General features: G+C 37.6%; 1 protein-coding gene across 4 annotated transcripts in view; it reads left to right on the top strand.

The window, feature by feature from the left end:
- Window positions 1–1,892: 1,892 nt before the first annotated feature.
- LOC131052855 (centromere protein C) overlaps window positions 1,893–25,108 on the top strand; it is an 81,411-nt gene continuing 58,195 nt past the window's right edge. For 2 of the 4 annotated variants that reach the window (XM_057987496.2, XM_057987494.2), the window contains exons 1-3: window positions 1,893–2,319; window positions 18,869–19,134; window positions 19,457–19,551. In XM_057987496.2, the coding sequence (XP_057843479.2) occupies window positions 2,125–2,319; window positions 18,869–19,134; window positions 19,457–19,551 (556 nt within the window). In that variant the 5' untranslated portion in view covers window positions 1,893–2,124. The remainder of the gene's footprint in view (window positions 2,320–18,868; window positions 19,135–19,456; window positions 19,552–25,108) is intronic. The other 2 variants (XM_057987495.2, XM_057987497.2) reach the window with 2 other exon arrangements.

Genomic DNA, 25,108 nt, shown 5'->3' with positions numbered 1-25,108 from the left:
ACATCGGTTAGGACCTGACCAATAACACTTTACAAGTTACATATTAATAGGTCTTGACCTATTGAATTTACAAGTTACACATGAGGTGTGCCCAAATAGGGCCTGCCCTATTCTAATACATTACATAATCACCCAAATAGGCCCAGTTAAATATATGCCAAATTGCTAAGGCTAAAGGCCACTTAGCACTTAGGTGAACTAGGTTGGCCCTAGAAGGGATCCAACCTAGCTACACAACAACAATAATTTTAGATGCCCACCTTGGGATATGAGTCATTATAATGGAGATACAAGTCAAAGATGATGTTTAAATAATGCATCTATGTGTTGAATGCATCTATTTGTTAAAAAATAATACATACCCATCCTTTTTCTTGTGTGAATTTTTTTTTCTGCAAAGGGTTTATCTATGTAAATCTTGTATTCATATTGTTTGTTGCTTTTTTTTTCTTATTATCGATTTTATGCAATCACATAATCATCATATGGTAATCCTTTGATAAGAAAAACTAAATTTAAAATTTGCATACACTTGTAAGAGATTTAATCATAGTAGTTTCACCTTGTTTCTCAATAGAAGTGTTATCACGAGGGATACCTCTACATCTATCTCCTTTTATATATAAAAAAATCCATGAGATTTGATTGAGGTGGAAGGAGAAACTTAGTACACTTTCATGCCCTAACACAACATGTTCATTAAAGGTGATTATTAATACCACATTGATAAAAAAATCAAGATGTAGGATTTGAATTTGAGGTGAAAGATTGACATAAACAAATTGTAGAAATAGGACACGATCATAATTTTTAAAGACAAAACCATAATCCCAATTTTGTTAAGTTGATTTATAGAGTTCAATAAAACATCAATTGATAAGATTTGAAGACTACAAGGAGATTCTAGCTAGAAAGTACAACTATTGACAAATCACAACCATTTCATACATTCGCCCCTTATACGAACTAAGCATCATAATCTTCTTATTTCAATAATGATTTACTTGTCATATATATTGTTTATATTAGGTTTACTCAATTATTTATTTATCTAGATTAGTAAAAATTTAAAAGTGGAACACTTACTTTCTAGGATTTACATTTGATTCTTATTCAGAATATTAAATTTTTAGTAATGTCTTTGTAAAAATATGATCCTTAATTAAGTTAAATGACCCACAAAGAATCTATCAAAAATCAAAACTTATTAAATACAATTGTTTCACATCTTAATTTGACAAAAAAGAAAAAAGATAATTTTAATGTCCACAAAACTAATATAGGGGAAGAGCACCAATAGATAACATAGTTCCAATAAGCGTCACCTTATTGTCATGTTGACCCCCTAATAGTCGTTATAGTGAAAACACCATTAATAAATTTGTTTTGTATCAATAGTCGATCATTTTTTGTAATTAATTGGCCCATTTGTGCACAACTATTGGAACATCTGTCCCATTTGTGTACCACTATTGGTACATTTGTGCACCACTATTGGGACATTTGTCAACAAGTACTAGCGATTTTGAGTTGACGGTTACTGGAACATCTTTAGTTAGGTATCGGGTGACACTTTGAAATGTGTACTTTTTGACCTTTGAGCGCATAACTGATTCCACACGTGCATTGTTACTACCTAGAAGCCATATCAATAGCTATAAACAGTTAAGTCGCATACGAAAACAACTAAAAAAAAAATCAAAATCCGATATACTGTTTAGGATCTGTGGGTGCGCGAAGTTAGCTATGACGGCTACTAATGCTCTTCCCCTAATATTTGAAACATTCCAACTCATAAATCTTTAGCACAAATCAAACCTTCACTTGAAAAAAGGCCCTTAAATTGATATTAGATAGCCGCTCTAATAAAACAGTCCTATAACAATATCCCTGGGATAATGAAAATAAAAATTTGCCATTTCCGATAAATGAGACGAAATTCAACGGGCAGCTAATTCGAAAATTTCTGAGGTTCCCGCCTGAAAAATTTATTGAGCACATCCGCAAAATTATCCTTCCACACAGCAGCGAAGTTTATTTTTCCTTCTACTCGTGCTCCTTTGGATCAATTTGCTGTAACATGTTTCGGGCAGCAGAGGAGTAACACAGAAACATAATTTCCAGATGCCAGAAAGTTTACAGCGGAGCAGCGGCATTGCCCTAACAGAAACAGAAGCACCGATTTCTTCTCTACAAGATCTGTTTGAGCAAGCAACTCTTTTTACTTTGATGCCCAACTCATTCAAGGGTTTGCTCGCCCAAAAATCCACCGATCCGCTTAATGCTGAACAAGATCTTCATCATATACTCAGTCAAGAGGTACGTATTTAAATTCTCTCCTTGCTTATTTTTGAAGTCTTGAAAATAAGGCAATACCTTTGAGTTTTATTTTTAAAATGTAAAACGATTTGAACGCAAATTCCATCGTTACGATCTATGACAATCGACCTCAAAGCCTATAACAAACTCATTTAAAGGTCGACAATTCAAAACCGTCGGGAAGTATTTTTTTATGGAATGTGGCATGTTTTTTTTAGTAATTTTGATAATTATAGGTCGTAAACTAAGCAAGCAGGCACGCATTTCGAATCTCTCTGAGCTCATTTTTTGATTGTTGAGGAAGGAAAAGTTTTTCAAGGGTTTTGATTCTTACAACTTGCAGAACCCTCATATAGGGATTATAGGAAGTTTACCTACTGGTGCCGCACGGTTTTAAATAATCTTGATGGTTAATGTAATTTTAAGTAGTGTTCTGGTCATTAGATTGAAAGCACTCGATATTGAAGGACACCCTCTTTGTTTAATGGGCTAGGAGGCACACATCTGGAATCTCTGCGTTACATTTTTAAAAGTGTTTTAAAAATGGGAGCATTGTAATGATATTACATGGAAATGTAATACGGGTTGAGTTCAAATACCATAGTGACATTTTCTACACCAAGATAGCTTAATCTCTCCCTTGAGATAGAATACAATAAGTTTAAAAAAATGTAAATGACCCACCAAAGTCTCGTTCAGAACCTGGACATCAGAATTTTCTTAATACTAATCAATTGAAGGAGTTTTTAAGGTAATGCATTGGCACAATTTCAACTTTAAACAACGAGATGCGTAGTCTACTTTCAATTCGAAGACAATTACTGAATCTAGGGCTTCTTTTTGAACATAATCTTCATCATATACCCAGTCAACAGGTACACATTGCCATTCTCTCCGGGTTTGTGTTATAAATTTCAAATCCGAATATTTTATAATAGGTAAATGAAAAAGAAGACATCAGTGCTGCTGCTATAGAAAGTAAGAATAATAGCTGCCCATGGATTGAATTTACTATAACCAAACCAGGAGTGAGAAGCAAAGATATTGAAAGATCAGTAGAATTTAGGGCAATATTTCATGTATTCTACAGTTAAGTAAAATGGATCTAGTTTAAATCCCAAGAGGTGTACGATCTATGACAGGCGAGCTCAAAACCTTCACCTGAGAGTGGCTGCAACATAAAAACTGTAAAATGCATTTCAAAGGGCTTATTCATAAACTATCAAATTAAAATCCATACATTAAATGACTGTGGTAGTGGTTTCAATTTCTAATATCTATGTATGGATTGTTACAATTTCAAGTAAGCGTGGTGGTTGATGCAATTTTAATTCAAGGACAAAGGTCGAATCTTGGGGATTTTTGCAAGAGGTTACAAGAACAGAATGTTTAAATGTCTGTTAATGTTGTTTGCATTGACAAATAAACTGATTATTTGGATTACACATCAAATCCCTCAGTATATTTTAAGTTCTGAATGGAAATTTTGTTGAGGCTTTTAATTCTTGACATCTGGAACCCTCAGATTAATGATTAGAGGGGCTGCTTTTAATATAACTGGTGAATAACTTTTAGCAATTTTGGTAGTTAGTGTAATTTCATGTTGAATACAAAGACTGGATCTTGGGGTTCTTTGGAAGAAGACCTTCATCATATACTCCGTGAAGAGGTACAAATTTCAATTAACTGAGCTTCTGACTTTTAAATGAAAAGCTAGCAATACTTTAGTGATCTTATATTTACAAGTAAATTGAATGACTCTATTTCAAACTCCATAGTGGTTTGTTGTAGGCCAATTGGGCTTAAAACTCCACCAGTGAGAAGATACAATGAAGTAAAATATTGTCAATGCTTCACCAAATATCCCAGCTCAGTCTTTTGCCGTGAATTGATTTGGATTCCACATTCCAAAACCCTCGTAGCACTGATTAGGGAAGTTATTTTTATGTATTGCTGTGGCACAATTACAGCAATTCTGATGATTAGGCTATTAGCGTATTTTAAGCCCAACATAAAGACTGGTTCCAAAGGTTCTTTGCAACTTTTGGCAACTGACTGTTTCTGGTGTCAGATTTCTCCCATGCAATCCTTATTCCTTAACATGTCCCATTGTAGTTGGTGGTTGGGTAAACTTTGGTCAGCTTTGGTTTAAACTTTAAACCGTAGAGTGAAAAAATGTTAAAAACACTATATTCCAAATTTTTTGATTTCTTTATTCACTTTTTGATGGTAACCAACTTAGAAATATCCAAGTAGAGATCAGTATATGGCTAGCACTGAATGATTCCTGTGAGAGTGCCTGCATCTTATTAGAACTCTGCAGTTATTCATGTTTTAACTTGGGTAGTACTTGGATGGCTAATCTCCTGGAAGTCCTCCCATTGTATGATAGTAGACCTCCTGGAAGTCTGTCTGTTGCATAATAGGTGACCCACTGGAAGTATCTCTGTTGCACCCTTTCTGTTTGAGACTTGAGTTGACGCCCAGTTGAGGTTAGAAATCTCTCTAGGGTTGAGACTGCTAGGCATTTACTGTTTTCAGTGCTGGTATGTTTCTTCCTACAATTTGGTGTAATCCCGAAGGCACCGCAAACTACCTTGTCTGCAGTCACTTGTGCGTAGCTCCTATTTTAGAATTCATCTGTATTTGAGCCTTGAATTGACGTGCCCTAATTAGTGTGGCCTATCATTTGAGCTTCGAGCGTCTCTAACTTAAATTCAATTCAATATATACAGAGGCAAACTGTGGAGTGTCAGTTTGCAAAATATGATGAAAGATACTTGAGGAACTGGCATCGCCAATAATACTGATAGAGCACAAGTTATAAGAAACATCACATAAGTTGAGGCTAATTCATAGCTGTGTCATATTCACTTTGGAACTATCGGAGAAGAGGCCAGTCACTTTGGAAATCAACTGAATAGACAAAGCCACAATTATGAAGAAACTACAATCACTAACTTCTAAATGACTAAATGAAAGCTTCATCTAGAATACCACAGAAAAAAGCATTAAACTAAGAGGGTCAATAAGATCCAAGTCCATTAGAAGAGATAGCATGTGAAGCAGCATTTAGTTATAGATGGAATATTACAGTCCAGTTTTTCTTGGAACTGAATGCACTTTTGTAGGAGGTTGTCTTGTTGAGATGATAATAGGCCTGAGGAAAAACTTTATCACAACCAAGCTTAGTAGGATCAGTGAACATTGAAAACATTACAGAACTCTGATGCATATGCATTCATAGTTATTAACATCTCCATTTCCTTGTGCAAAGCTAGGTTTGGAGAGTAAAAGAGAGATCTATAAATTTCCTTTGCTGCATCACCATTGGTTCACCCAAAATTACATATTATTGTTTTCTGAAAAGAGAAGCTCCTTTTCCTTCAAGAAGTTTTTAATGCTGATAATATATTGCTTGATTGAAGTCAAACTTGAGAATATCCAAATTTTTCTTATCATATGTACCTTTGCTTTAGGCACCATTTACTATCATGATTGCCAGTACATACTAGAAAAATAAAGAAGATTTTAGCAACCAATTACCATAGAACTAGCCTAACATGTATACAAGACAAACAAAAAATGTCAATTTAGTGAACTCTTCATGTGTAAAGCTCGCAGAGGCTGCATCAATAATACACACTAATGTTATCATCTTTTTATATTTTATATCTGTTGTTTACTATATTTATCCTCCTTAGGCCATCAATGTCTGGAAACCTGCATGTTTGGTGGATTGATTGCCTTTGATAGCATCCAACACCAACTCTCCCTTGATTAATGACTTTTGTCAGTCTCTTTATTTTAAAGTTTAACTCTCTAATCAGCAGGGGACTTCTAAAGTATCATTGTTGCATGTATCAGGATCTATTACAAACTTATGCTATGGAGGTGCACACGGTTTTTTTTACTCATGGCAATGGAGTTGCTACGTAAATGACTTCCTAGATGTCAAAAGGATTTGATCTGAATTAAGGCCAAAGGAACTGGAATAATTTTATTGTCTGGACCAATCATCAACTGCATCTTAACATTTGCTTTTGCTTAACTCCTTCAACACATCGATATTGAAAATTAATAGTGGGACTATGTAGGTTTCCTGCACAAATGCACAATGTTAATTCTTATATAAAGTATGATAAAACATGATATTCAGAATCCTACAAGGCATGCATCATCCATCAGATCAAAGGTTTTCCACCCAGAAGGTTTTAAGTTATATTTTCTAAAAAAATCATATATTGCCCAAATTTTTAAACATGTGAATCTGTTTATAGTAGTCAAGTAGCATGCAGTAGGATGCTTTTGATTCATCTGGGATCAGTTGCATAGCAATCATTTCTTCTATCAGAAATTTGGCTTCATACCATTCTCTTTGCTTAACTCTCCTTGGAGGTCATTTTTTGTTTCCATTCTTCGAATTTAACATACATCGATGGACTGTTAAATCTAAAACCAAATATCCATGTTGATCGACTTCATTGTCAATGCCCAAATTGCTTTAGCTTTCCAAATTAAATCCATTCCATGGTTGCAGGATTCACATATTGGGTTCTAAATTTCCACCTATGTTTTTTAGTTAAATGAAAATTAAAAGTATCCACTAGCTGTTTGGTGTGGTTACACCATGTTGACTTCTTGTTCATAGGCAAGCAACTGATTTTTGTTTTCTTGCCTCAGCTTAGGGACATGGATTGGAGGGCACATTGGCAACTACATCATTTGATAGGATTAGTAGTTTGTATGCACACAAGAAGGGTGTGACACCAGTCATCATTCACTAATTAGACAAATGCCTTATGGTTTCTTGTTTTCTAGCATATCATATATGCATTTTGGTTATTAGGAATTCACACAAACTTTGTATAACACAGACGCTTTCATTTTCCCTCGATTTGTAAAAAAGGAAACTAGATAGCAACATGTTTTAGACTTTTAGCCTTAGGGAATCCCCAACACTGCAGGCATCGGCTTACCCAAAATATGCCTTACAAGCAAATTATGTAACACACTGCCTTAATAATTCTGCATTTAAGAAACACACAATGGAAAAAAGCACTGTTGAAAAAAACTCTAGGCAATCATCTATTTGCAACTCACATCTTAACAATCCTTTTTCAGACAACATGCCATGGACCAACTACATATCTAAGTGAGAAAATTGAATAGAGGCTGAGAACATGTATGAAAAGACGATATTTGTTTCATTGTATTTAGCAATTTGCTGTATATGAATGGCTCCTAGCAACCTTGTGCAGGAATTTGACAACTACATAAGATTGCATGTGTATTACCTACATGTGGGTTAAATACAAATTTAAAATCGCTCTTGTCAAGAACTAGATGCAGATAGACAATCCTAGCCATTTAGCTACGCATTCAATGCAAAAAAAATCACTGCACGAGAAACAAACACATGAAGGAGACGAGAATGAGAAAACCTTAACCGTCCTTCCAGGTATTTTTCTATCTCATCAACATGGTACAGGTCAATAGAAGATCAAAGGTTAGTTAATGATGTTGGGATCATATTGCACAAAGATCCTCTTCATTCAGGTGGTTGCCAAAGTGTTATAAATCTCTATCACGTATATCAAGAATCATGTAATGTCTGTAAAATAGAAAGCTAAAGATGTGAAAAGGCAATCACCAACATTATAAAAGGAGCTGGTAACTTGTGACAAATGATTGTTTGAGAGAACAATTACTATATATTTAACCCTAACTGTACAGTGGTACTTGTGACCTAATCACACATCACCCCATTGCAAATTTGGGACCCCCTACTTTTTAGGCCCTCTTGGTCTTTTGGCTTTTTTTTGTGGGGTCTTTTCGCGACAGTCTCATCAATCCTTTGAGTTTGCAAGTATTTGGGGGTTAATTTGATCAAGTCTGTAGCTCATTTGAGCAAATTTGGCTAAGTTTGGACCCTGATTTGTCTATTTTAGGGTTTTGACCTTCAGACTTGAATTTGAGGCCTTTCCTCTAAGGTTTTTGAAAAACTGTGTGTTGCATTGGAATCAGGATTCTTTAAGGAACGTTCCTGTGAAATTTGGGTGAATTCTGAGCAACTTTCTATTTTTAGAAAGTTCCTATTTTTTAGGGATTTCACTGCCTCCCGAATTGGTCTAATTTTGCCAAAAATCAAACTTACTATTTTTTGTAAGTTTCTATTTTTAATAATTGTCCTTGCATCTCGTTTTGCCCTAATCCTAACATTTTGAAACACTTTCTATTTTTGGAAAGTCTATTTTGGTAGGCTCTTCACAGGCAAACACTGAAGACTGAGCATTCCTGATCATTTCTAAATCTGGAAGTTTGAAAAAGGGCTAGGTGATAAAAAAAATTGGCTAAGTATGGATGCCCATTCTAGAAGTGAAAAGCATTAAAAATCTTCTACATCTGGCACAAAACCACTCCAATTCCAAATGTGGCATCTTGAATCTAGCTATTGAGGAAAGAAAAAATTGACTAAGGATGGATGAGGAATCAAGTAAGAATACTTGCCAAGGAAGGAGAATGCGAGTATGATCTAGAAAATCCAAAATTCCCTAGCATGGTGGATTTGGGCACAAGTAAAAGGTAGGGCACTTAAGTGGGGTGATGGAAGAATTTCCTCCACCCCACCAAAATTCCTTGCTCAAGTGTTTTTAGCGCCCAAAGAAGAAGAAGAGCGCTCAAGAGGGGGTGTGGAGGAATTTTCCTCAACACCAATTTTTTCTACCATCATGCCTAAACAACGCCTAAGGTGGTTATAGGGCGCTAAATGAAGAGAGAGATGGAAAAAGTTAATAAGTTGAAATTTCTCCACTAGGGTGTATGAGTGCCCAAGTTTGTGCAAGGGCGCCAAAATGGAGGTGCCAAGGAAAATTCTTCAAAGTCAAGTTTCTTCCATGATGTGCAAATAGTGCCCAAGTGTGTAGAGTGGCGCCAAATTGGAGATGTCAAGGAAAGTCAAACGATGGAAGAATTCCTCCATGATAGCAAACTAGCACTCAAGTTTGTGCTAGGGCACCAACTGGAGGTGACCATGGAAAATGCTAAAACTTCAAATTCCTTCACTTTATGAAATTAGTGCCGAAGATGAATGGAGGGTGCTGTTCTGACGTATTCACAAATCGCCCCATTGCAAATGGGGACCCCTACTTTTTGCTTTCTGGGGTTTGTTTTTCTAGGGTTTTTAGGGTCTTGTCTGTTAACCTTTGCTTTTCGAGTGTCGCTAGGGGGATCACTAGGATGGCAGGCTCTGCTTGAGTTAGGTTGAGTCTTTGGGGCCCCAGAATTAGGGTTTCTTTGATAGTCTTCCTTAGGGCTTGGTTTTGCTCTCGTTGCTAATGGTGTCTTGTTTGAGTTCGAGGAGGTCAATGAAGCTTGGTGAGTGAATATCCTCTTTGAAGGTCCGAGTTAGGTCAAGTTGGTGAGTGATGAAGTCTAGAATGTCATCCTGGTCTTCAAATGCTCTGAAATTTGGCTGTCTGGAATGTCCTGATCCTGAAATTTGACTGTCTGGAAAACTGAAGAATCCTCCAAAAACTAGATTTTGCAATATAACTCCTGGAGGTCTGAAACCACTCTCAAACATCCTGACAGTATATATGGAATATAACTTAAAGTATAAGAAATAAGAAAGATATAAGGAAATGTCACTTATACTTTAATGTTATATTCCATAAAATGATCCTGACGGAGAGACCAAAATGTCAAATTTCGCTCCTGACCCTTCCGAAGGGTCCAGAGCGAAATTCTCCATAAGACATTCTACTTTGACCAAAACCTAGAACTAACGCATTCCTAGGCTTGAATGAAGGTAAAAACGCTTGTTTGAATGAGGAAATGTGAAAATGCAGTCAGGATTTGAGCCCAAGGATGATTTTCGCTCCTGACCCTTCGAAAGGGTCCAGAGTGAAATTCACTATAAACCTCTTTTGCTACCTTGTTTGGTTTCCAATCCTTGTTCCTTAGGTGGAAAATGATCTAAGTTTGCTTCTTGAGGTAGTTTGGAGTTGGAAAAGTGAGTGATCAAGCATAAACTAAGGTTTTCGCTCCTAACCCTTCCAAAGGGTCCAGAGCGAAAATCTTCCTAGACCTCATTCCCTTCCTTGTTTGACCAAATTTTGACATTCAAGACATGATGAAAGGGAGATTGGACATGTTTTTTGCCTTTGAGAACGTTTGAAGCGTTGAAGAGAGAGGATTTTGTCCAGGAGGGTGAATTTCGCTCCTGACCCTTCCAAAGGGTCCAGAGCGAAATTCCTTACACACCTATTTTTTGACCTTGCTTAGACCACAAACCTTGTCCCTTGGGTGAAGAATGATGTTAGCTACCTTTTAGAGAGTATTGGAGGTGAAAAAATGAAGGATTCTAGCGTAAAAAGTGAATTGTGCTCCTGACCCTTCCAAAGGGTCTAGAGCGAAATTCTTGAAAACACTCATTTTTCCCTTGGCTAAAGTTAGGATCTCGGTGGAAATGCAAGAGGAAGGATCTATGTTTGCCTCCCAAAGAGGATTGGAGTTGAAAAGGTCAAGAATCAAGCTCAAAACATGATTTTCGCTCTTGACCCTTCCAAAGGGTCCAAAGTGAAAATCCTTATATCTCTTGTTTTCTTGTTTTGGCTAGGCATTGGCATGATGAAGGAGGAATTAGTATGTTCTTGCCTTGAGAGGGAGTGGGATGATTTGGAAGATCAAGATTTTAGCCCAAAAGAGAATTTCGCTCTTGACCCTTCCAAAGGGTCTAGAGCGAAATTCCTTACAAACCTCATTTGCTACCTTGTTTGGGCTTGAAACCTTGTTCCTTAGGTGGAAAATGATCAATGTTTGCCTCTAGAGAAGATTGAAGTTTGAAGAATGAGCAATCAAAGCCTAACTCAAGATTTTCGCTCTTGACCCTTCCAAAGGGTCCAAAGCGAAAATCTACCTAAGACTCATTTCCTCCCTTGTTCGACCAAATTTTGATGTCCAAGGCATGTTGAAAGGGAGAATGAACATGTTGTGGCCTTTGGGAATGTTTGAAAGAGTTGAGGAATGAGTGTTTTAGCCAAGGAAGGAAATTTCGCTCCTGACCCTTCTAAAGGGTCCAGAGCGAAATTCCTTACAAGCCTATATTTTTAACCTTGCTTGAGCTTAAAACCTTGTTCCTAGGGCGAAGAGAGATGAGATTTTACCTTGCAATGAAGATTGGGATTGAAAGAATGATGATTTTGGTCTAGAAAGGGAAATTCGCTCCTGACCCTTCCAAAGGGTCCAGAGCGAAAATCCTAAAACCCATCCTTTTCTCCAAGATTTGTGCCAAGCCATGCCTAGACTAAGGTGAGGGATGTCCTTGAGATTGCCCTTGAATTGATTGTTGTTTGAAAAAATCATGATTTTAGGCTAGAAAGGGAAATTCGCTCCTGACCCTTCCAAAGGGTCCAGGGCGAAATTGTGCAAAACCTATCTTTTCCCTTAGTTTCATGCCAAATCTAGTGTGGATTAGGATCAAAGAAGGCCTTAGGAATGACTCCAAATTGCCAATGATTATCAAGATTGAAGGAATTGAGCCAAATGATGAAAATCGCTCCTAACCCTTCCAAAGGGTCCAGGGCGAAAATTCTTCAATCACCTATTTTCCCTTCCAAAATCAAGTCAAACTTGGGTTGGATGTGAGAGAAGTGTTTTTTTAGCCTTTTGAGGTGAATTCAACTTGAAATGATGAAGGAATAAGCCTAAATCAAGAAATCCGCTCCTGACCCTTCCAAAGGGTCTAGAGCGAATTTTCTCAAAACCACCTTTTTTCCCAATTTTGTGCCAAGCCTAGTGCTGACTAAGGTGAGTTTTGATGGGAGAGGTCCTTAGAAATAACTTTGACCTATCAATGATTATCAAATGTGAAGGAATTGAGCCTAAAGAGTGATTTTCGCTCCTGACCCTTCCAAAGGGCCCAGAGCGAAAATCTTAAAAACCATCATTTCTTCCAAAATTTGAGCAAAGTCAAACCTGGACAAGGGTGAGAGAAGTCATTTGGATTGCCTTAGAGTGGATTTTAGTCACCAAGAATGCAAATTTTGAAGCCAAAATGAGAATTTCGCTCCTGACCCTTCCAAAGGGTCCAGAGCGAAATTCCTAGGATCACCCTTTTTTCCTTGCAAATCAAGTCAAGTTTTTTGGTTTTTATGGCCTAGATAGGAGTGAGGCGATGTGTCCTTGATCTTGGAGGTGGATTGGAGTTGAAAAGATGAGGAAATAAGCCTAAAATAAGATTTTCGCTCCTGATCCTTCCAAAGGGTCTAGAGTGAAAATCCTAAAAACCATCTTATCCTCCAAATTTTGTGCTAAGTCAAGCCTAGACTAGGGTGAGAAAAGCTATTTGGAATGCCTTGGAAAGATGTTTGACCTTCAAAAGTGTGAGTTTTGAGCCAAAAGGTGAATTTCGCTCCTGACCCTTCCAAAGGGTCCAAAGCGAAATTCTTCATCTACCTATTTCCTCCTTGTGTCAAGTCAAGACTAGGAGTCCTAAGGTGTAGTTGAGGTTGAAATGATGTTACTTTGCCCTGCAAGATGAATTGAAGTGAAGAAAATGAAGAGTTGTGACCTAAAAGGTGAATTTCGCTCCTGACCCTTCCAGAGGGTCCAGAGCGAAATTCCCAATTTCACTCAAATTGCTCATGATAGAGGTCAAGGCGTGGATCCCTGGGCTCTGAAGGAAGGAAAACTAGTGTGTGCTCGCCTTGGAAGGTATTTTGGAGAGGAAACATGATAGATTTTGTCCTAAAAAGTGAATTTCGCTCCTGACCCTTCCAAAGGGTCCAGAGCGAAATTCTTAAAAACCTCTCTTTTGCCCCAAATTTGCATCAAGATTGGTGTTGGTTGTGAATGAGGGCGTCCTTGGGCATGTATCTAAGCAAGTACGGTTGCAAAGTGAGAACAATTTGAGCCAGGAATGCAAATTTCGCTCCTGACCCTTCCAGAGGGTCCAGGGCGAAATCCTTATAGGTCCTGTCCCTAGAAAGAATATTGAGAAAGCTTCATTTTAACATCTTCTTGTTGATGATTTAAGGTAGAAAGTGCTATGTTGAAATGAATTTATTATGTGTCCTTAATCATCTTTCAGTTTGTCTTGCAGTTAAAAGAAGACCGAGCTAAGACAAGGACGACCTTCTCCAGTCCAGCATCAACAAGGACGACCTTCTCTAGTCTAGCATCAGCAAGGACGACATCTTCCAGTCCAACATTTGAAGGAAAGGTACACCATCCATCTTGCACATCAAAGACAAAAGAGGTTAAAGCAAGGGCCTGCTGAAGAAGCAGATAGTTTCAGAAGAGTTAATTAAAATTATCTTCTCAGCATCATCAAATTGAGCATCTACCAGGTTACAAGTGTCTGACAAGGTGGCATCCCAGTCATCACTCCTCCAGTCAGATTGGTCCATCTCAGCGTGTCCAGATTCAATGTACCTGACTCCTCAAAGATGACACAAACTTTGATGTACCTACCCCGGTTCTCCATTGGTCGAATATTCCAGAGAAGACATGTGTCCAAATAATGCAATTATTTCATTGGCCAGAATTGAGTTTGTTGTAACAAACCCTAATTAGGGTTTTCATTGTAAAATCTCGGCCATTGATCTCAAGTTGATCTAAGCCATTGAATTGTATCGAGGGCGCTATATAAGTCCTGGCTCCTCATTTGTAAAGGCTAATAGTTAGTCAATAGTTAGAAGATTAATAGTTAGTTCATAGAGGTTAGAATAGCTAATGATTAATAGCAAATAGAATAGCAGTTAGAGTAGAATAGAAAGAGAAGGCAAAGATTGTTGCCAAGATGTTGTTGTAAAAGACTTGTAAACTTCATTGAAGAAATGGTGAAATCTATAGGTCGATTCAATAATTTGCATGGTCTCTATACTTCTCAGATTTGATTTCATGTTATTAGATGAGTGGAATAAATGTGTTTGATTGATGGTGAAATTTGTATATCCATACTACTAACAGTTTGTTGATTGCAGACTTGCCTTGTGTAGTCAATTGGAATCATTCAGCTTAAACCTAACTTCAATTGTCGCTTCTTCACTGATATGCATCAGCCTGATGGTGTCTATGCCTGTAGCGATGATCTGAACATCATAAAGCTTTCCTTCGAAGATCGCACTAACCTTGTGGAGATGGTCCTAGGATGTCAAAACAAGACTTAGTTAGAATTTCATCATAGGTCATTCATTGCTCCTACATTCTTAGTGTCAAAATTAGATCCTTCCCTCGCCCTCATCTGTTTTTCCTTTTTATAAAAAATCTAGGCTAGTGAAATCTTGTGATTCTAGCAAATCAGACGTTCAGGTCGTCGAATGTAAGTCCCCTTGTGATTCCAGCAAAATCACATCATACCACAAGAAGCTTATCCACATGTAGAGACCCTACATACAAGAACCTTGGAGTTGCCTCGATTGATCCTTCGGTAAAATCTTCAACAGTCGGGAAACTTTACTGAAGAGAGGATAAGGTACCCTTAGGTATTTTATTCTGTGTTCGCATGTGCATAAAAAACACATCAACAGGCGCCAAATGAAGGGGGTCGTGGAAAAATGAGCCAAGGTGAATATTCCTCCATGCTAGCAAATTAGCATCCAAAGACAAGGATGGGCATGAATCCCAAGAGGTCAAGGAAAAACAAGAAATCAAAATTCCTCCACAAGTGAGTTCCAGCGCCTAAGGAAGAAAGATGAATTCCATGGCAAGTCAAGGATGGATTGAACAGGAAAATCCCCTTGGGAAAGATTTTGAAAAATCTATTTTTGGGCATCAAAATTCATCCAAATTTCAATTTTTTTCAGATTTGGATTCGTGAGAGAATTTTCTCTCTCTTGGACCCTGCAACCCTAACTTTGGAAAGTTCCTAAAAAAGTAGATGTTGAAAATTGATGAAAAATCTCCTCCAGAGCAAGGCACATTCGAAATTTCAAGAAAATTCTTCATGAATCAAATTTTCTCTCTCTTGAAGTTTTCTCTCCTAGGGTTTTTCGCCAAGTGGATAAAAGTCAAAATCTCAAATAAATCTTTCTTCACAATTCAAAAAAATGGAAAAATCAGCGAGTTGGCAACAAAAGAAAAGAATATTCCAAGTTATGTCTCATAACTCAAGCCATTTATGGAAATTTCCATTTTGAAACTCAATGACAAAGGTGGAACCTGTTTGCATGGCATGTTGAAGAGGAAAGTATGACGCGTCATTAAAACAATTGCCATTTTTTGGTCTTTCGCCAACTTGGCAAGTTGGTGAAAGAATTCTATTTAAGCAAGCAAATGCAATTCATTTCTCATGTGCGAATTTGGAGAAAAGGTTAAAGTTGGAGAGAAGTAGCAAGAGTCAGGCTTGAAGAATTCCTTATTCCCTTTTCAGAAGTTGATCGTGGAGGAATGGCAGAGTCAGGCAAAGCAACGACTATTTCCAGGTAGGCACAGATTAAAAATGAGATGAAGGGATTCCTTCCGGAGTCTAAAATTGTGTCCAAGTGGATTAGATTAGCGACATTAATCTTGGAACTTTCAACTTAGCTTCTTTTCAGATCTGGATGTATGGAACAGTTGGACGTAATCCATCGCCTATCGCAATCATAATTGTTCAAAGTGGAATTGTTGCGGTAGCTGGTTTTCCTCCAGCCATTCAGTGTCCGGAATTGATCTTGGAATGTGCAAAGCACTACAATCCGGAAAGAAGGGCAATTCTAACGATAGGAGGAAAGCGCCTTGCCCACTTGACTGCCGAAGCTATTGAGGAAACCTTTGGAATTCCAGATGGTCATTCCATGACTTATAGGACTAAGGAAAAAGCAAAAGCAATATATGATGCAGATTTTGACAGATGTGCTGAAACAATCAACATGAACTGGATGTAGAGGCCAAGACCCCACATTTCAAAGATGCCCAAGTAGCTCATTGTTTTCGAATTCAAGCAAGAATATGTGGACTTATTGATGATGTTGAGTAGAATTATGGGGTGTCCGTAGGCCATCAACTTTGAAACTTGGATGTTTTTCTTCATTGGCGAAGTCATGAATGCCAATGGATTAGTGGATTGGGCCAGATTGATCAGCCATTGTGTGCATGAATTGTTTAAGGATCTTAAGGAAAAGAGGACCCAATCCTTTTACATGAACTCCTATGTGATTTATTCACTCGCAAGGATGAGTGGGTTTGATGGTTTGCCAGGAAGTGGGCCCATGGGATGCAGACCTGCACAATAGAAGGTCCATGAATGCTATCCCTAGCTGCACTTACACAATACTAGCTCATTCAAATTGTTGAATGACACCTTTACCATGTACGTAACCAGGTTGATGCTTAATGAGTTCCATACAAGGGCGTCACCAAAGGCTAGGGCATTGGTGTAGAAGTTTGGAGCTGTGTTCCTGCAGTTTCCAAAGTTTACTTATACTAGGACACAGGGATTTTCCTACCAGCCATACAAGCTGCCAAGATATCCCTTGAACAAATTGGTGTTGTTGGAACTCGTTAGACAGTTGACAACATATGACCAAATCCAAAAGAAGAGAAAGCTGTTCGTAGAATTCCCAATTGCCTTGGGCGATTATATAGAGTTGTGCTTGAACCTAGCGGCAGCTGAAAAGGCAGCGGAGGAATTGGCATTCTACCAGTTACCATTCTACACATCTTGATCCTACTTTGATCTATATCATAAAATTTGGAAGGTAGCTAGAATAAAGTTTGTGCATAAGTTTCACCTCAAAGATTTTTGGGCTAGTGCCAAGGATGACCTTGAGGTCAGGAAGAAAATGTTTTGCAGACTGCCCCTCAACATGATCAGGATCGGTGAAATAGTACAAGTTTCGGATCAGGTGAAAGAGGATACAAACGTAGTGTAGCCGGAGTTTGGAAAAGTCAAGGACCATCCCATCCAGTTGCTAGATTGGTCAGAACCCAAGGTGGATGACTTAAACATTTTAGCTAGGCTATTTTTGAAGTTCACCAGGCAGTGGGTTGATCAACATGTGAGGGCGCTAAAGGAAAGGAATATTAGTTTAAGCTACCAGTTAATCGGAAATTTGGATTCCCATAGTGATGCCATAGAGGGATCGTCACAGGCCCAATTTGAAGAAGGAGAAATTCCATAGCGAAGAGCTGGACCTAGTGAGGGAAAGAGTGCCCCACAGAAGCCGAAGACAAGGAAAAGGAAGGAGGTTTAGCCAAATGTTCAACTGGAGGTCCAGCCAGATGTTTAGCAAGAAGTCCACCAGGCAAAACCACAACAGAAACGAGTAAGAGTGGAAGGGGTCCAATTCCTAGCTAGTTCTTCCAATGCACGAGAAGTGGAAATGTTTGCCCAAGGGACTTCGGGAAATCAGCCTCAAGATAATGTTTTTGACAATGCCCTAGCATAGGATGTTCTTAGCATCAGCGTTGCGCATAGGCCTACTCAGCTAGAATTTCAAAGGCAAGAACTTCCTCAAACTAGAGAGCTGGAAAAGCCTTTGTGAATCCGTACCAAAACAGAGAGCTAGAAAAGCCTTCCCGAAAACCTGAGCCCTCTCGTGAGGGAGACAGGCTTAGACGGGCTCTGATACCATGTTAAAATGTTCAATATTATATTAACAATAGAGCAAGAGCTCTGTATAAAGAATTTACAAGAGATGATGTTTCTAAAAGAAACGATCATAAACTAAAGCGAGAAATAGAAACTACCTAAAGACGACTAAGATGACTAAGATGACCATTAAAGAAACATCACAATATTCTAATAACACGGCGAAGAAAAGGCTCAAAATGAGCTATGGGAGGGCATACTAAAGCAAGGGTCCAAAAACGAGTGTGAAATTGTAAAGGAGGTTATAATTTACAACACTATAGTATAAATGGCATATGCACACATATATATATATATATACATTCATATGTATCAATTATACTATATCTATATATGTATGTGTATATATATCATATACATACATATATGTATATATACACATATACATACATATGTGAATGTATGCATTTATGTATATAAATATGTCTATATATGTATGTATGTGAATATATATGCATGTGTACATATATGTATATGTATGCATATGTGTATACATGTATACCTACATATAAATATATGTAGGTATACATGTATACACATATGCAAACATACATGCACACATATATATGTATGTACATTGCTTTTGCAGATTGCCAAACCTAAAACTCATCTCGCTGTCCCCTGCTTGCCCAATGCTGTGGAGCATATGTTTTTTGTGGTGTACTTGCGTTGAACATATTTTTCCAGTTGCAAGTCAGGGCTATTATAGTTATTATGCTGTTAAATTGTCTTTGTAGTGTTAAGCTTATCACAATTAACCTTGGGAAAAGTGGTGTTCATTTTGATGCTTGAATTTTTATATAGCATGAAATATAGGTTTTACCTTAAAGCTTAAATTGCATGTTATGGTGTACATCATTTATATGTAGTTCATTTGGATACTGATTTCAATTCCAGTTTGATAGCTTTATCAATATTATCTTTATTTCTGTGCATCGTGATCAAGATACATTTGGAATTTGTGGTTTGTAGGCATTGAAAATGACTGCCAAAGATGCTGAACAGGCAAATACAATTTTAGCTAACATACCAGGGCTTAATATATCAGGAACAAATGTTGATACACAAATATTTTGCGAGTCTGAAAGTGAACAGCCTGATTACAATGAAGGAATGGCTCAGAAACCTGAATCGTTTAAGGAGAATATCGATCCCAATGAACCTTTCCCACATTCCCGGATAAGAAGAGAAGGCACTGGTCGTGTGTCTTCTAGACGGCCTTTCACTCTTAACTCAAGGTGAATGTTGCTCATAAAATACAATTGTTGCTTCAAAAACATTGCTTGTATCTCCTCTACAATGTTGTAACTGTTTCTGTATAATGCGTGAGTCTTTGATTAATAGTTATTAATTGGAAAGTTTTTAGTGCTCTTAGATTTGGAATTCGACATTTTGGTGTTTTTGAATCATATTGTACATTTATTTCTAAACCAGGCAGACATTGTCTGTATTGTGTTTGGCAATTAGATAAATTAAGGTCATTATCTGCTATGCGACATATATTTTCAGTTATTTAAGAGTGCATATGCTTATACTCTTGTCCTTTACTCTGTCTTTAAGTTGCAGTTCCTTTGGATCAGATATAAATGTACAGAAAGATCCTAGAACGCTGGAAGATGTTTATGAGTTTTTCTCAGCTGCTGAACGCCAAGAAAGTAAGTATCTGCTTCTTGTATAATTTTTAGTCTTACTAGCATTCAGTGGAGGTTGATTGGTAAGAGCCATTTGACATGTGATTATTTTTTTTTTTGGTCGGTAATAAGTTTTTTATTAATATGCCATATCAAAAAAGTACATAGTTCTGATAATCTCCATCCAAAACATCTACAAAAAACCACCCTCCAAATCTAACACAAAATCAAATCCCTGTATCACCCAGTAGCTACTGCAAATAAAATCGTGCGACTCGAAACAGTTTCGTGGGCACATTTTCAGCCCGATAGAGATCAAAAAACAGTACATACAAAATTTCTATTGCTGATTTTGAATCAACTGAAAAAACATAGGCTAATGCAAGCTACGCTACTAACTATCATTCTCGTGTTCCTCATTGAACTTGGCAAGGACTCGCATCGCCTCCTCTGTGCGTGCCCTCGGTCTCAATTCTCAGCTTATCTCCACCCTTGCCACTTCATGCGCCGCTCTAAGGGCTTCTTCAACCTGCATTAATTCTGCAAAAGTCTTGAAAGCCTCGCAGCCTCTCCATGCCGAAGCTTTGCACCTTGCTTTCATATCATCCTCTAGCCAACGGAGAAAGGGAATGGGGTTCACATGTTCCTCCATTCCTTCCAAGATATCAGTGCCAACACCCGGGACAGCCCATTCAAAAATTGATTCCAAATCGCCCAAGTATTCATCTGCAATTAATTCATTCAGCACATGTTTAACCTTTGCCACAGTATCTTCGAATTCAAGACCCCAAGCAGCAATCAATGAGTAAATTTCCATATTAGTCCTGTATCTGTGACTAATATGCACATTATCTTCTCCCAGCATGAGTTTCACCGCCTCTGTCAATCTTTCATCCTTGTGAAGGAAAAGGCCTTGTATGCACCTGTTCGAAACCTTACCCACAAATGGCACTAATTTCTTCACCGTTTTGAAGGTGAAGCATGCCTCCATATTCTTCCTGCTACAGTGCCGTCACCTTTAAAACGGTATTCTCCACTCTCTGCAAAACTCTTACAGTGAAAGTGAGAAGACAAAATGAGAAAATAGAGCGATCATAATTCATTATAACTTTTAATGCATCATACACATTGCCCAAACCCAGCGACCTACATCGCCGCCAAAGGCTGAGGTCATAATTGCACTTCCATAAGTATTCTATCCGAGCTTTTCTTTCCATTCTGTCCGCACGGTTCGACATTAACTCCACCTCTAAATCGTGCCAATTACCTTGTCCATCATCCAATACATCGTCCATTCACCATTCTCGGAGATGCCATAAACAATATATCTTCACCCACATCATTATCCAACAGATTACAAATATCTTCTAGTTGATATTCATGTGCTACGTCAAAAGAGCTAGCCCATTTTGATAACACATCAGCTACTCAGTTTCCTTCCCTCCGCACATGAGTGACTTTAAAGTCATTAAAACAATTCAAATCACTTTTGATCTTTTGAACATATTTATTTAGCATCCAAGCTTGTATTTCCCCTTTAATAATTGCGTTGATTATGATCAATGAGTCACCTTCCAAATGTAGTTTTTTGAAACCATATTTTAGTCCCCACTCAACTGCCAAGAGTGCTGCTTGCACCTCAGCCTCATTGTTTGTACCCCTCTCCAATCGTTTGGCACCCCATGCTACAATATTACCCTTCCAATCCCGGAACACCACCCCTGCACCAGATTCTCTCGGGTTTCCTTTTAACGCTCCGTCAAAAGTAGCCTTGATCCACCCTTCTTCTGGTGGAATCCACTTACAATTTAATTGAACATGTGTAGTCCCAAGAGACGGATCATCTCGCCTAGGCCCATGAACGGGTCTCATTTGATATGTGATTATTGTTACACACTCTTTTGCAAATTTGGCATGAACCCTGGCCAAACCTTTACTGGTTTGGACTTGATATAGATCCCAGTCCAGGTCCAGCCAGTGTTATGGCCAGGTCTGAGATTTCAGCCTCAATACATTTAGGTATATATTGGCCAAACTGACTAATGGTAGAATCCTGTGTGAAGCAGCCCAACCAAACATAAAAAGGTTAAAATTTTAATATAAACAAGACATTAACTAACTCTAATTGACCTGAATAAGTTACATCTAACTCACTAACAATATATGAAACACACAAAACAAAAGCAGCTACTGGGAGTGGCACTACCAATTCCCGTGGTGCTAATGAAACTGTTGATGATGTCGATTTAATTTTTAACAAATTTTATACATACGTACATACATACATACATACATACATACATATGTGTGTGTGTGTGTGAACAAAAGTCTATTTATCAATAAAGTCGAATTTTTTTTGAGGATAAATATCAAGTCTTTGTTTTATCTCTTCAACTTTTATCTCTTAAACAAAAAAGAAAAAAAATTCTAAAAAAACTAGTAAAAATAAAAAATAAAAAAGTCAAAACGAGCAAAGCAAATTGTTAAATTTCTTTTAAAAAATGAAATGAATACTTGTACCAAGTACGCTATGGCAAGCAATCTAATCCATTCCATTGGAATGTAGATATTGCACATAGTAAAAAAAGAAAAACAAAAATGACGAAAAAAAATTGGAACATCAATTTGAAAGTGATGGTAAAAGTGTATATGTATATATGTATGCATGCATGCATGTATGTATGTATCTCTATATATACATATATATATGTCTAGATATACATATGTATATATATGTCTATACATACATATATATATGTCTAGATATACATATGTATATATATGTCTATACATACATACATACATACATACATGCATATATATATATATATGTATGTATATATATGTCTATATATACATACATACATATATATATATATGTATATATATACACACACATATGTATGTATGTATGTATATGCATATATGCGTGCGTGCGTGTGTGTGTGCATATATACATATGTATATATGTATGCATATATACATATATTTATGTATATGTATATACAATACATATACATATGTATGTATGTATACACATACCGTTCTTGCATCCTTCCATGCTTTTCACTCTTTGTGCGTGATTGTTCAAAATTGATGCTTTTGTCAACATGCTGTGGTTGTCCTGTTTCACCTTCCTCCATGTACTAGTCTTGCTTTGATCCCTTCTAATTTATTTCTAACTAGTTGGGCTTCCTTCTATGGGTACCTTTGCCAATGTTGTAGGAGACAATTTCTTCCTCTGACTTCCTCCTCCTTATGTGATTTGTAATGAATGGTTCCTTTTGCCATGAGCTCCTTAAGTCCTTAGTCTCGAGGGTTGCAAGCAACTCCCATTGATCTCCTTTGACTACCTTCTCCTATATCTCTTCCCGTTTTTGGGGTTGATTTTGTTCCTTGAATCATATTTTGGTGTTTGAGTTTGTCTCTCTTACCTTTGCTCATGGTCCACATATGTGTTATTCTTTCTCATACTCGATTCTCTAATGTTGATTTTTTGCCTTTGCATTGTCAAGCCTCCAACTCTTGTAGTCCTTTTGGCTGTTCCTGGACATCATCCATTTCTTGCTATATTGTTGGACAATAATATCTTCTAAGTGAGCTCATCCTCCTATAGGTTGTTGAGCTCCTTTTGTTGAATGATTTCTTCTCTTGGGCCTTGTGTATCCCTGTGTTGGATTGGTTGAATGGATTGGGATACTGAGAGGGGGGGGGGTGAATCAGTATTTCCACTCTTTTAAAACTTTTACTGATATATTAATTTCATCAATTAAACTTATCAACATGAAATAGCAAATGCAGATTAAACAAATAACACAACCACAAATTGAACACCAGATTTTATAGGTGGAAAACCCAAATGGGAAAAAGCACAGAGAGGGTTAACTCTAAAGATAATATAACTAGTTATATGGTGTTTACAAAATGGGTGGCTCATTGCCAGAATGCTCACTGCAATAGAAAATAAATGAACTGAGGGAAATTGCATCTCCTAATGCATGAGGTCAGTTCCAAATTAAGCTCAGATAATAACTCACAAAACCCACAACAGATTTGGTAAGGGATCACTGTACTTCTGTCCACAATTGCCTGCAACAAGTTCAGTAAGGGATTATTGCACTACCTTGTCGAACCAACTACTTGCAATAGAACCGGTAAAGGATTACTACAACACTGTCTGCCCTCTGACTCTTCTTCACACACCTTCACTCATGTATTGCTCATACCATATACTGCTCGCATACTAACTTTGTCACTTGCACACTTCTTATTCTGCTACACATCATAAGCATACTCTGCTGAATACCACATACACACACACTTTGCTCTTCTTCAATGGCCACACAATGTTCATTTTGACAACCTCACATCTTCTATATATATTGGTAAGCACATACACCAAGATACTATGTCGGCCAAGTACAAGTGATTCACACAATAATGCACTACTTGGATCAACACGCTATCCAAAACATGCCATGACCAAAAAATCGGATAAACAAGCCGACCTTCACCAATCTTCTACACGCTTCCTCCACATACTTCAGTTACCGAAACGCATGCCACAATTATCAGAACTAAACAAGGGTCTACCGGACCCATAGACTCGAACCCATAAGCATAATCTCCAAGCACACAATTCCCAACTCCAAGATACATGTGCCACAAATTCTAGAATATAACATGATGCAATACAATAGATACAACTGCTACCATTGATATAACTGATACCGAAACTCACACAGTTGATATTAGAATTGGATGCAAACCATTATAAGCAAAACACAAGATTTTGGAGAAGAGGATCTTCCAAAAATGACTCTAGTAGATCATGTGTGCCTTACTACTTCATATCACATACTTACCTATCTTCCATTGTAGCTTGACCTGCAATACCAAAATTGCTTCCAATGACTTAACAACAACATACCACATCCGGTCCTAACTGGATTGCTGGGTTTGACATCAATGACAACATTCACACAAATCCAACACCTTGTTCCTTTCTTGGTCTTGTTCTTTACCCATCATGCCTTGATGGAGAATTGGCTCCTATATCTATACACCTCTTAGTTACTGCCCCTTGGAAAATCAATTTCCTATGTTCATGCTTGACTGCCTCATTCTTGTGTTTAATGTCCCCTTTTGGGATTGCCCTAAATCTTTCCCTAAAATCCCAATGCCATTCAAATAAGAATTGTAAGATTGTTAGAAGTATAACATTACCATTAAAAATGCCTTTTAACAAGATAATAGGGTTAGTAATCACACATATAAGTACAAATACATATAATTATCATAATTCATTTGATAGGTCTAATCACAATAGAGTTTGAATGTAGGAGCATAATAGGATCAGCCTGAAGCAATCTTCACACTAGCCCAAGAGTGGATATATCATCCCCCTTGGCCCCAAGTGGTAGGCACTTTGGACATCCAGCATGGGGTTGTCTACCTAGTGGGATGCTTGTATCTGCACTCCGTAACCATGTTTCCTTATTCATCCTCTTTGAGTGCATGATGGGTTTCAATCAAAGGTTTCCCCTACGAACCAATCCACACTATGAATCCCTTGGAGAAT

The sequence above is a fragment of the Cryptomeria japonica genome, chromosome 6 (assembly GCF_030272615.1).
Source record: "Cryptomeria japonica chromosome 6, Sugi_1.0, whole genome shotgun sequence".
NCBI lineage: Eukaryota > Viridiplantae > Streptophyta > Pinopsida > Cupressales > Cupressaceae > Cryptomeria > Cryptomeria japonica.
Note: the sequence above shows the minus strand (reverse complement) of the source record. Positions and strands in the feature narration are given on the sequence as shown.